Source organism: Quercus robur, chromosome 2 (assembly GCF_932294415.1).
Source record: "Quercus robur chromosome 2, dhQueRobu3.1, whole genome shotgun sequence".
NCBI lineage: Eukaryota > Viridiplantae > Streptophyta > Magnoliopsida > Fagales > Fagaceae > Quercus > Quercus robur.
The window spans coordinates 56,936,790-56,951,171 of NC_065535.1; the positions used below are offsets into that span (position 1 = coordinate 56,936,790).

General features: G+C 32.5%; 1 protein-coding gene and 1 long non-coding RNA gene across 2 annotated transcripts; both read right to left on the reverse strand.

Moving 5' to 3' along the window:
- Positions 1-4,961: 4,961 nt before the first annotated feature.
- LOC126714133 (uncharacterized) lies at positions 4,962-8,705 on the reverse strand. Its single transcript, XR_007651545.1, has 3 exons — positions 8,436-8,705; positions 6,479-6,540; positions 4,962-5,185 (listed from the first exon to the last, which is right to left on the reverse strand). It is a non-coding gene; the product is annotated as an uncharacterized LOC126714133 (long non-coding RNA).
- A 1,660-nt stretch (positions 8,706-10,365) lies between these two features.
- Positions 10,366-11,444, reverse strand: LOC126706892 (germin-like protein subfamily 1 member 11). The gene is made up of 2 exons (XM_050406471.1): positions 11,252-11,444; positions 10,366-11,011 (listed from the first exon to the last, which is right to left on the reverse strand). The coding sequence occupies exons 1-2, from the start codon at positions 11,376-11,378 to the stop codon at positions 10,470-10,472; spliced, it is 669 nt and encodes a 222-aa protein (XP_050262428.1). The 5' UTR covers positions 11,379-11,444; the 3' UTR covers positions 10,366-10,469.
- Between the last annotated feature and the right edge of the window lie 2,938 nt (positions 11,445-14,382).

The following is a 14,382-nucleotide window of genomic DNA, read 5'->3' on the forward strand; positions in this document are numbered from 1 at the left end:
AAAACTATATTTTTCTGATAATTATGCTTTTATATAAATATTTCATAACAGTAGCATATCCACTTCATTCTTAAATATTACATTCGTGATATAAGTAATAGCATCAATATGCTAAAATTGACATATATATAAGATTCAACAACTCACGAACATATATCTTTACTTAAATCATGCTTGTATGTAATATCTCTAATTAAAAGGTTTTAATGCATGATAAATTTTCTAAACAATCCTTATACTTATCAAACACACATGTCACATATCCCTTATCTAAAAACAAAAGATGCGAGAGATTTATATAAGAAGAGCTCAAGTGTCCATGTTTTCATTCTTGTCACCTAAATAAAAGACCAAAACTTATTACTGACAAATCTTCCTAAGTATATAAACTTATACATGAATCACAACCTAACTCTCAACTCAAGAAAATCTTAATTCCCATCACACGAAGGTTCCCAAAATACAAGATACATTCATCAAACACATGATGTACCAAACCATAGAGAAACCAAGGCATACAAAATTTATTTATGATCCAGACATACCAAAAGAGATTCACCCTAACTTTAGAATTAAATCCTCAAAGTTAAGTATATCATTTACTGTTCAATGTTTATTTTAGCAGCATATATCTCATTTATAAAATACAAATGGGCTATCCATTTACATCCAATTTCATGCAATTTTATAGAGCCACTCCTCTGGATTTCTAGTAGATTCCATATCATTTTCAGAGACAAAACATAAAACCATGATTTACTAAAAATCATACAAGACAACATACTAAAATCTGTCCTAACAGAATTTCATGCAACTTAAAAATTAAACCATTATTTTTATATTGATCCAATTGTTGTGAGGTCACTTCCATTACAACCATGTGTGTCTTAGAAATCATAAGAACTATTCCTAGCATCAAAATTTATAGAATATGATTTAATCCAGCTTTTTCATGTTGTAAACACCAAATCTGTCACAGTGACAGCTTTAACACCTTTTCTCACAAATCATCAAATAATTGCAAATGGCCTTCATTTCATGTGGGTATTTTTATACCTATACTATACATGTTAGAATACATTAATAGGCATCCAATTGACCATAATATCTTTAATCTTTCAACTTGCTAACACAAAACCATAAATTCCAGCTTCTAACAATCAAAATAGAGAATATAGAATGGAAACTAAAGCAAACCATTTCACCATCAAAATTACCCATAACAGAAAATAATCTTATTTACTTACCCACAACTAAAAGCTGAAACTTTAGTAAGAGTTTGATTTTTTCTTAGAGAGAGAGATACAAATTCGGTGAGAGAGAAAAGGCACACGAGAGAAGGGGTTGTTAGTGTGAGAGAGAGAGGTATATATATATAAAATCTCAGTGAGAGAAAGGAGGGTTGTTGGTGTGAGATGGTCTTGTCGATTCAAGAACAAAGAAAGAGGAAAAGAAAGAAGAAAGAAGAACAGAGAAGCAAAAGAAATGGAATTCGGTGCAGCAAAGAAAAGATTAGGGAAAATGTTTTGGGTGGGGCACGTGTCTTGCTAAGGGTAATAAGGTGGATGACTCACCCATATACATTTTCAGAGTTTACACTTACCACCCCTCCATAACCTTATATTCTAGAAAGGCCCAATGAATAAAATAATTATGCATATGTACCCTTACCTTTTAAAAACTTCTTTCTATATCATTAAAAACAGAGCCTAATCTTTTATAACATCAAAATATTAAAGCCTTATGCACTTAAAGCAATTAAAATAATAGTAAGTATATAAATCCATAAAATTAATCATGCAATTAGGTTGGGATGTTACATAGACTACATGTGGAACCTAGCAAAAGTAGGAGGCAAAATCATAACTTTTATGGGAATAATTTGTCTATTATCTGCCAGATATAAGTTCTAAACGATAACACACTAACTTGAAAATCCAATTTCCATACACATAACATCACAATTTTAGCATCACATTAACATAAAAATCCAAAAAAGAAAAAAAAAAAAAAAAAAAAAAAAAAAAAAAAAAAAAAAGAAGAAGAAGAAGGCAAAATACAAAGAGATAAACTAAAAAATCTATGAAGCATTTCAACAATCACCTTCAGTGCCCACCCGAAAACTAGCTTTAAAAATGCCAATGTACACACAATTTTCGTAAAAGAAGAATCACATGATCACGAAATAGTGTAACAAATTATCAATTGTGTTGTTTTTTATATATATGAGTACAATTCTCTGTATGAATCTTTACAATGAAAAAATACAATAAAACTCCTCTGATTCGATCTCCAAGTAACTTTACGATCCGAATGGCTATGAAGCTTGATCTTGAATCGTACTTTGATGTCTCCAAGTTGGATGTGTGATTGGATGTACTTGAGTTTTGATTTGAAGTTGAGGGCCGTTGGCTTGATCTTGAACTTAATTGAAGGAAAATCTCTACTTTGATTTGAAGAAGTAGAAATGAGCCTTGATTTTGAGGGAGCAAGGGTGCTTTTTTGGACTTAGAGATGACTCTCTATTTTGGTAGAGTGTCAGTAGGGTTTTTCTCTCTAAGTCTCTTCTCCTTTTTTCATATGAGAAGCCTCTATTTATAGGCAACTCAATCGTATTGAATTTGGAATTTTCTCTCAGCATTTATTGAGAGTTAATTATGGGTTTAATTTAGTCTTCCATTTAATAAGAACTTTCCATATAGATCTTTTCTTCTGATGTTGCCATATGGCTTTCTTATTTGATGTTGTCACGTGGCTTGATTTCATTTGCCAATTGTCCACATCATCAATTATAACTTAATTTAATAAAAAAATACACGATCATGATCAATTGGATGTCTATGAATGCATTATAAAATTTTGATGTCTACAGCCAATAATAACAGTTATTGCTAATACTAGAAACCCAATAGCTTGTCTAATTGCTCATGTAAAGAAGCATAGGATTTGACCACTATAGTCTATAACATTGAACTTGTAAAATAAGGTTTTAGCTATCTCCCATATAGCACTGATTATTCATTTCTTTGATCCTGTTCTCCTTTTACCCAATGGAGTGTCTATTTTATATAAGTAATTTTTATTTCAATTCGATGTATACAAAAGAGAGAACTACCTCCTTGCGAAGTCCGATGTAGAAAGTGGCCTACGAATCGTAGATAAATCTGGTTGGCACCAGTGGGGAGTTTAGGGATTTTCTGATGAGAAAAAGGCCAGTATCGGGGATTTTAGAGTTTGTGAGTGTGTGTTTGAATGTGTCAGTGGTGGCCGATGGAGTGGAGATGGAGAAGGGAAATGGGTGGTGGAGTGGAAATGGGGAAGAAAGTCAGAGAGAACTTCAAAGGGAGTTGCTCGGTGCTTGGAAGCTTAAGGGACAACGAAGAGGCCTTCAAAGTGGGTTACTCGGTGACGTGGATCGGTGCTCGGTGGTGGCGATGATCGGCGTTGATGAGAGTGAGAGAGGTTGAGACGTGAGAGTGAGAGAGATTGAGAGTGAGATCTTGATCTGATTGAGCAGAGTGTTTGGTTTTTTTTTTTTTTTTTTTTATATAATATTTATTCCCGCCACTATAGGTTTTTTTTTGGGGGGGGGGGGGGGGTTAGGCCTATTGCTAGGTAGTTTGCTTAAAAAAAAAAGATGAACCTATAACCGCGCTTCTAAACAATAGAAAAAGTGGCTATAGTCTTAACCTATAGCCGCGTTTATAGGTCATCTTTAAAAATATATATATATATATATATATTCGTCTGGATCTATAGCCATGTTTTCTAAACGCGGCAATAGGCCCTATCACAAAAAACGTGGCTAAAAACACCTAGAAAAGCAACTATAGACCTAACCTATAGTTGCGTTTTTTAAACGTGACTATAGACCTAACATATAGCTACATTTCTTAAAAACATGGCTATAGGTTAGCTATAGCCGTGTTTTATAAACATAGGTATAGGACATCTTAAAAAAAAAAACAATTTATTCAGCTGGACCTATAGCCACGTTTTCTAAACATGACAATAGGCCCTATCACAAAAAACGCAGCTAAAAACACCTACAAACACAACTATAGACCTAACCTATAGCTGTGTTTCTTAAAAATGTGGCTATAGGTTAGCTATAGCCACGTTTTATAAACGCGGGTATAGCTAATCTTTTTAATTTTTTTTTTTTTTATAAAAAAAATTTATTCGGCTGGGCCTATAGCCACGTTTTCTAAATGCGGCTAAAAACACCTAGAAACGTGGCTATAGACCTAACCTATAGCTACGTTTTTTGTAAACATAACTAAAAAAAACGGAGCTATAGCCCGCATTTTTTGTAGTGGTGGCAAGCTGCTATTACTCCCTCGATTTGGAAAAGATTGGTGTATGGGGAGGTAATATAAGCTATCGTAAAGGAATTTTCTTATAACACCATAGGAAAAAAATTGTCAAAAACACATATGATTAGGGGGGAAAAAAACTCAAAACTTAGGAGAAAGAAAATATATTTAATCCCAATAATGGCAATAGACTTAAAAATTTTGTACAACTGTTTCTTTTACAAAAAAATTATTCAACGTTTATAAAGGACCACATTAGCATTGTTTAGTAGTCCTCTCATCCAAGAAGAAGATGTCATGTATTTTAATTTAAATAGCTTGTAACCCCATGCATATGCATGGATACATTTAAAGATATACAATAAGATGCATAATATAATTCCTATATATATAATTTAAATACTATTGATAGTCATTTTTATATTTGGTTAACTCTTTAAAAAAATTTGTAAGGATATTATTATGTCACGTCCGAAACCCGATACCCGGATTTGTGACCATGACCAGCATGCTAATATCAAGCTTAAACCTGATATTAACAAGAACTAACTTAACTTTACAAAAGTATCTCTCTTTCTTACTTTCCATTCTTGTTTCTTTACTTAAATGATATAACTTTTTACTTGACATTCAGAGCATCTATACTGTATTCAAAGAATAACATAATCCGCCAATTACTCAAATTCTAAATTTCACATAATACATCTCTTAATACTTTAAGGTATACAACTTTCATTAGATCCTAAAATACACAATACTACAAAACTAAACATCAAATTGCTAATTTGGGATCTATACTTTTAAAACTAAAATTAGCTCATTCCAAAACTCGACTAAGGCTCCCTCTGCTCCAAAATAAAACCTGTTGACTGAAAGAGTGGAAGGGATGAGCTACACAGCTTAGTAAGGGTAAGATACATAAGAATTTAATAAGAATGCATGTAAATCAAATCATTTCTTTCTATGAATATTCAGATAGGAGAACATCTTTTCATGCATAGTATTTTATACTATTCATAATAATAACTTATATGCTTTCATAGGTAAATAATTGTTCTCCTTTTTCTTATCAGAATAATTTTACCAAAACCTTTCGGATTGAACTTCTCTCATTTCTTACAAAGTCATCAAATATAATATTGATTATTTAAAATCACACATACATACATACATATATGTATATATATTCTCATTACAACATAATCATTTTAACTTAAATCAGATAATTGGTAACTTTGTCTTAAACTGAAAACATCTTAAAGAATAACAAAAATTTTCTTCATAAACTTCTTCTCGTAAAATATTATAACTTTTATAGTCATAAAACTTAACATTTCATAAAGAATAGATATCTGATAACTTTTTAACATAAAATTGTACTTTCATCAGAAGCTTTATCTTTATAGAACACTAAAATCTTTTCATCAGATTCTTTATCTTTAAAGTACAACAGAACTTCAGAAACTTTTATCTTTAAAGAACATTTTTTCTTTTCATTAGAAACTTCTTTTCATGAGAGTTTTTAACCTTTCATAATACATTTAAACAACATCATTCTCTCATGATCAATAAAATAATATAGCTGTTCATAATATATTGGTTAGTCCATATCTGATAAGTTTGTACTTATTTGGAAGGCTTCTAGCACCACTGTGCTAGGCATCCAGCATTCCCCACAATGCCAGGTATTCCCAGGATCACATCATAATACATATCTTCAACCATGGGGGTAGATTGGCATCCTCCACAAGTTGGACGTAACCAACAAGGGAGGGTATAGTAGAACCAGTCCCACTTTTAATGGCCAATCAGATAACATTTTCCATAAAAAGCTAGTAATTAAACCCCTACTGGCAGAGTTCAGATCATCAGAGGACATAATCCGAAAACATTTCATACTTATACATTATATTGAAATTCATAGTTTGCATAACATTTCATAATAAAAGCATTTCCATTGTTTTCTTTAAACATCATGTTCGTGGAATTAATAATAGCATCAATATGCTTGAATCATATACATAAGGTTTCGAAAACTCATGAACATACCTTTGTCTGAAACATGATTATATGTCATATCTCTAATCAAAAACCTTTTAATGCATAATATATTTTAAAATAACCTCATGACTTACCAAATGCTCATATAATTTATCCCTTACCTGAAAGCAAAGGAACCGAAGGCCTACAGTTGAAAGAGCTTAGGCTTGGATACTGGTAACACCTAAACCAAATATCAAAACTTATTACTATCAATTATTCCTTATCATAAACTTACACATTCATCTCAAAACCTATATCTTAGAACCAAGGAAATCATAATCCCACCTCAACGAGGTTCCCCAAACATAAGATACATTAATCAAACAACATGATGTACCAAATCATAGAGAAACCATTATTTTAATGTTCATATTCATATCATGTCAAGCAGCTTTAAAATCAATTCAAAATGTGTTTGAAATTGGAAGCAATGGTGCATGTAGGGCTGTCCAGACCCAACCGGAGCCCGTCAACTCGGTCAAACTACCCGACGCTGACTCGATTCCGGCCCAAATTGAAGGTCCAGTCGGTTGGTAGCGGGTTTCTATTCTCAAAAACCGACGCCGGCAACCTGAACCTAACCGGAGCTGTAAAAAAATCCGGCCAAATCCTTCAAAAACAAGCCAGATCTGGCGAGATCTCGACCAGATCTGGCAATATCTCAACTAGATCTAGCTAGATCTGGTAGGATTTAGCTAGATCTGGAAAAATCCAAGCAATTTTTAGCAAAAAATGCAGATTTCAGCGAAATTTCGGTGGGTTTTTCCAGTTTCCGGTGATATTTTTCAGATTCCGGTGATGCTTTTTTTTTTTTTTTTTTTTTTTTTTTTTTTTTTTTTTCCAGATTTCGATGTCGTTTTTTATTTTGGCAATCGACCCGACCCGACCGATGCTCACCCTCACCCGAAATCGATTCGACCGATTTTTCCGACGGTCGGTTTTGGGTTCCTCCGCCTCTCCACCCAACGCCGTTGGGTTGAGTCCGGGTTAGGTCCAAAACCAACCCGGCTCGACCCGTGGACAACCCTAGGTGCATGCATAAACTTACAAAAGGCAACATACCAGATGAACAAAGCAGCTTCATAAAAACAACAATTGAATGGTTTAGAACCCCTCCTTTAGAGTACTATACCTTGAACCAAGTTATACAAAATCTATCTATGATCCAGACATATCAAAAGATAGATAGATTAAATTATAGCTCAAAACATTCACCCTAACTTTAGAATTAAATCCTCAAAGTCAGAGTTAACAATTACTGTTTACTGCTCATTTCAGTAGAATATACCTCATTTGTAAAATACAAATGGGCTGTCCATGCACATCCAAACGTCATGAAATTTTACAGAGCCACTCCTATGGATGTCTAGTAAATAATATATCAATTTTGGAGTCAAATCATGAAACCATGATTTACTAAAAATCATACAAGACAACGTGCTCGAATATGTCCTAACAGAATGTAATGCAACTTAGAAATTAAATCATTATTTTTATATTAATCCAAATGTTGTGAGACCACTTCAAATACAACCATATGTGTCTTAGAATTCGTAAGAACTACTCCTAGAATCCTAATTCACTGTATAAAATTTAATACATAATTTATCATGCATAAACACAGAATCTGTCACAGTGACAACTTTGCAACATTTTCTTGTAAATTTACAAACAATTATCAAACGATTGTAATTTCATATGGGGATTTTTATACACTCATTAGACATGTTAGAAAACACTTATATACAGTCATTTAACCATTTAGAGCAAAATTAAATACAACAAATATCACAGCAGTAACATCAAAAGTACTCATCCTAACTTTTTTCTTACTTCCTTAATCATATACAATCATTAATTAGTAAAAACCCTAATATACCTTCAACAAATCACCAACACAGTTTCAAAGCTTCTTAAAACAGCATATATATATATATATAGAGAGAGAGAGAGAGAGAGAGAGAGAGAGAGACTTACAAGTTCACAATTTCCTAATTTCACAAAACACAAATACCATTACTAAAAATTCCATGAAAAAATCATGGATTCTAAGATGAGAGTAGCTAAAACCCTTACCAAGTTTCTAGTTCTTGAGGGGAAATAGAAGTAGAATCACTCTTGCATGAAAGGATTTCCCTTTCCTAGTGGCTGAACCTGAAAGTATGAGAGGCAAAGAGCTTGAGAGAGTCTTTGAGTTTTCTAGTTTCTTTGAGAGGGTGTGAAGAAGAAATAGAGCCTTATCTTTCTTTTAATGTGTGGACCCATGGGTTTGACAAAAGGGACTCAAGAGAGCTTCTAGCTCTTTCCTTAAGAGAAAAGAGAGCAAAGTGAGGTGAGAAATTTTGATTTGTGTGGACTAGTGGGAAATGAGAGCAAGAGAGTTTCTTGGATGTTCTAGTTGTCTTGAGAAAGTCAAAGAAGAAATGAGGTGGAACTTGGTTATTGCATGGCCGGCTAAGTCTTGGTCTTTGGGGTTTAAGTGGATAACATGTGTCAACATGCATGGTGCTTTGGCCTTACATATGTTGAATTGCCATTGGTTGCATGTGTAAGTGGAATTACAACTATAACATCTCATGCATCATACTTAATTAAAACACCACCAACTATGCATCTAAAAACTTAAACCACTTAATATAGTTTTGTACATACTTAGTATATATTTATTTATAACACAATTAGCCATTCAATTATTTATAATCTTTATAATTCTTATTCAATGACATTATAAAATAATATGTTTATTGAATACTCTTCTATTAATTATAGAAAGAAAGTAGCTTAAAATAATAATAATACTTAACCACTCAAACACATATTTTAACTATAAAGTTGGGTCGGGGTGTTACATATTAGGTATAAAATGTAAATTGTCCATTTTTTTATTATTATTGTGAAGCACTTTTTTTTATGATTTATTTATTTTAGACTCTTTGGGTTTTGTATTTAGTAACTCACTTGGATGAATATTTATGATGTGGTCTCACATTTGATTCTAAAATTAAGAAATAAAACTCTTTAAGAATAATAATTTAGGACACATGGCGCAAAATTGGAACTCTAATTTGGAATTCTATTTTGAGTTTCTCTCAATTTCACCTATTATTATATATATAGATATGTAGATTAATCACACATCGAACTGAAATCTCTCCACCAGATGTGGCTTCTAACTAATTACCTCCACGTCTGCCGCCGGTAGAGCTACGACAGCTTTCGATTTCTCTGCCCAACCAACTCCAATGACTTTGACTTTGAAATTTGAATTCCACCAACGACCAGTCGTTACTTTCGTTAATGAATTTTGAGAATATGATGAAAACTTCAAAGAGGTATTGCCTTTCAAAGTGAAGCCGTTCTTCTTAAACCTCCTAATAATTTTACCAATATGAATGCAGATAATTGCCTTAGAAAATTGAACGCTGTCTCTATAATATTGTAACTAATAATTGATTGCTATAAATGAAATATATAACAAGTTGCTATTTCTGTTTCTCAGAAGGCAAAAAAATATCCCAAACTAAATAAAGTGGAACTTGTTATTACACAATTTTAAACTTTTTCTGCTTTTTCTCTTTTTGCTCAGCAACCATACTCTATCTACAAATACCATCAATACTTCATAATATATACAACTCAAGTAACATTAAAATATAAAATAAAAATATACAGAAAGAACAAAAACCTGAATTTTTTTCCTTTCTTTTCTTGCATTTTCTCCTAAACGAAACACCATATTCATGCACACTCTAAAGTCAAAAAAGAAAGAAAGAAAAAAAAAAAAAAAAAGAAGAAGGTAAATTATAGATTTCACTCTTTAATTTTGTCCAAAATTCAATTTAGTCTTGTAACTAAGATGGAGACATGCGGTTGCTCCACCTCTATTATTATCACAACATTCTCTTGTTCAAAGTAGTATATTGAGCAAATAACAGGATTCAAGGTGTGTAATTAAGATTCAGTCATGCACTTGTTCCACCTTGTAATTACGGTACGACACAAAATGAGTTATCAGCAATCATTTTATTTCATAATAATTATAACCATAACACTACAACAAGGGAAACATAAAAAATTTATTCTAGCTATCTAATGCTAGCTTCATCATTATTATCCATGGAATATTTTCTGAAGATAATCAACCACATTCTTGTCCACTTGGAAGGCCTTGATGAGAACATCAGGATTAATGGGAGGATTAGATCCAAAGATTGCATTTGCCATTGTGATGACCCTAGGATTTTGGCTACTGAGACTAGAAAAGGCAACAACATTGGTCTCTCTTATGTTGAGCTGGAAGTGAATGAGACCAACTGGGAGCACAAAGACATCTCCTTGATTTAAAGTTTTGGTGAAGAGGTGGTTGTTAGGGTCGGATGTCACAAAGCCCACAAGGAGAGTACCCTTTAAGACTATCAGAAGCTCGGTGCCACGAGGATGAGTGTGTAGAGGACTTAAGCCATGCAGTGCAAAGTCAATGCGAGCCAAGGAAATACCTAGAGTGTTGAGGCCTGCAAGTTTATCCACGTTCACAAGATTGACACTCAATCCTAGTTGATTTTTAGTGTTTCCAGGAATATCTAGCCCGGAGATGAAAAAATCATTTGCTGTTGTAAGCATTGGGTCCTTGTAGAACTTTCCATTCACAAATACTACACAAAGAAAAGTTTGTTACTATCTTGAGTAAGTAAGACACTACTATAAAAATGGTTGACTATATTTCATGATAAAAACAAACAAAAAACCCATGTAGATAATATCACCTTCGAACTGAACTTTGTTAATATTTAAATTTTTAACACAAAAACAAAATTAGAGGTTTGAAATGAGTTCAAAATTAAGAATATAATATATAATACTAGTAGTAGTAATAAGAGTCTAAAATTATATACCAGCAGAATTGGTATTGTTAATTGCAACACAGAAATCTTGCAGAGGACTAGGGTCACCCGCAAAAGCAAGGGTGGATGCCAAAGCCAACAGGGCCACAGTCACAAGGTAATGAACACCTTTCATCATATTTGAGGTTATCTTGACCTTCTAGTACTCTGTATTCTTGGTGGGGTAAGGGGTGAGGACTGGAACATGTGTATTTACTGAGGGGAGTCAGTGAACAGGTCTATATGTGTCGATTTTGCTCCTTCATTGTAGTTAAGAATTAGTAAGTCATTCATTTATCAACTTAATATTAATATCTAATGGAGGAACCATTCTTTAACCACAACTACAAGTACATACTAGAAACCAATCAAATTGGGCAACTTCGAGGGTTAAACTTGTTGCACACACGTTATTTTACATAGTTTTCAACATATAAAAAGTCACGATTTCAATTGTTTTTTCGCGTGTAAAACTATGTAAAATAACTTGTGTGAAATAAATAGTAGATACTGCTCCAACATCAATGCCATTCTACAGTTCAATTTCTTTAATTCTTTGCTGTATGGATTTCATGGCCTCCTCTACTCTTTATATATCAAACATCACTTTTTTGGGTTAGTGATGGTACTAGGTGATTTTAAGTATTAATTCAAGGTAAGTTTAGATGTTCTAGAGTCAACAGCGTGAGTGCTTCACATAAATTTTCCAAATCCTATGGTTTGACTTAATCTTGTTAAGTTAATCTTCTTTTCGTGTACTAGATAGATAAAGTGTCGGTTGGGTGTCAATTGGTCTTCTAATCCACCAACTACCAATGTATTTGGTATACATTAATATATTATTGGCTTTTTCATCTTTTACTTTTCTCTCTTCAAGTTAATGGTGTATTTAGATTTCTTATGGTTGTGGGCAAAGGAATAAATAATTGATTCAATTCAAATATATAAGTTAATGTTTCTAGCTAGGAGAATTTTGGTTTAGAGAAAAAGGGATGCAAGTCTATGTTGAGACATCTAAAGCTAAGTCCAAGTCCAAGCTAAGTCTAAGTCCCAACGGCTAGTTTTTAAACCTCAAGAACAGAGCAGCAACGGCTAGTTGTCTAAACGATGTCGTTGTATTTATTTATTAGTTAAGATGTTGTATAGGACAAAAACGATGTCGTTCTACAACGAGTGTAAGTGAGTTTGTTGTCAGTTGGATTAGGCGGGAAAGACCATTAGTTTCTTTCCAAGATTTGCTCCACCTTTCACGGATCCATTCCGTGATTTCAGGGCTTGTTAATTAAGTAGTTACAGTGAGATTCTATGTATAAATTGTGACAGTTGTAATGCAAATCATTCAAGCAATCATTTTCACAGAAATTCTGGAGTTTTCTTTTCCTTTTCTCTCTTTTCTGATCACTCTTTCTCTTTCTTTTTGGTTTTCTGTGATTCTGAGTTCTTTGCTGCACTATTATTTTTTGTTTGCTTAACAATTGATTCAATCTTCCAGATCTTAGTACGTTGAAGATTTCTTACCACTGAGAGATAAAAGTCTATTCTTTTTATCTTGCAAGTTTTCCTTAGAACGAATCAGAAAACAAAAATCACGTTTGAACATTTCGTGCACTTGTTGCCAAATCCTAAACTAGTAATTGGGAGAAATTATCTGCTACACCCGAAGGACCACATCAATCGTGCACTCTAACTTTAACAGAACCTTAACAAATTAATCCATTAGAAGTATAGAAAACGTCTATTTTATTGAAAGTAAATGGTTAATTTCTTTTTATAGGTTGCAAGTCTATTAAAGGGCTCAAAAAAAAAAAAATTATTTTCCATGTAAAATATTTATAAATTAATCCTAATTGATACAGTACCATGGAAGGCTCTAATTTAACTAAGAAACCCTTAAAAACAACTAAAATTAAAGATATACAATCTTAAATCTAAAAGTTTTTAAAAATACATGAAAATATCAAAATTTAATAAATTATAAAAATAAAATCCTATATTTTGTTGACTCTAGAAAATCCTATATTCAAAAGGTGGCATTTCCTAGATGAAATGAAAATTGGATTCATGTAACAAAAGAAAGGTTAACATTCCTTAACCGGAAAAATATATGGCCATAAAATAGGGATTAAGCATAACATAATTGATCAGGTGGTAAAAAGTACTTTGAATTGTTGATTTATCACTAGTTCATTATCTAATGGATTTTCCCATTATAATACTCCATTTGATGGACATACTGTAGGAGTAGCTCATTAACTTTCTAGGTGGAATCGTCCAATAACTTGATCCAGTTTTGAAACTTCTATCCTTGAAATAGTGTAACATAAAATTTCTTCTCATCGGCCTTAATGATTTTCAACATCAATTAACAAAGAATCAAGACAAAATCAACATTTTCTACTCCTAGAAAATCAATAGGCTTTGATGCTTTGTCAATGGGATCCTAAGACTTGAGGTTATGGGCTCACTATCATATTTAACTTCAAAAAATCCTCCATAGTAATTCAAACAATCTCCATCTCATTATTTTTGCCACTCTCCTCTTGGAACTCCATATTTATTTTTCTCCCAAGCCTTTCAAAAAATTCTTCTTAATAATTATCATCACTAGACAATTTTTTTCCAAATTTTTTGTCTTCCAACCCTTTTTTTTTTTTTTTTTTTTTCAAAACTTGATCGTACTTCATACTTATAAAAGTTTTTTTTTTTTTTTTTTAAATTAAAATTTTCTCCGCATCAATGACATCCAACTTTTTATCTTCCCAAATGAAGTGATAATAAGATTCTCACTACAAATTTATCCAAAAAAAAAAAAAAAGTCACCGTCATAGACAAACAAATTTATTTGAAGATGATTGTAGTGAGAATCTTATTATCACTTCATTTGTTTGTCTATGACGGTGACTTGTGTATAATAAAAGATCTCATTATAATCATGGAGAAAGAAAAAGTAAACCATCAATCTTTTCATACTTGGCCATGAAGAAATTCTAAACTTACCTCTTCACATCCCAAAATACTGTATGTTGTTCTACCAATTTTTCACATCACTTTCAAGCTTTCGCGAGTTGAAGATAAGCGGACTCAAACTGAATGCCCAAAAGATCTTTCATAATGCTTGAGCAAACTTGCTCTGGGGTGTGGAT

Bases quoted from the DNA above. Each gene is read 5' to 3' on its own strand.
- LOC126706892 (XM_050406471.1), bottom strand. From the start codon at position 11,378: ATGATGAAAGGTGTTCATTACCTTGTGACTGTGGCCCTGTTGGCTTTG. The intron at 11,012-11,251 runs GTATATAATTTT...TTCTTTGTGTAG, and splicing joins TAACAATACCAATTCTGCTG to TATTTGTGAATGGAAAGTTC.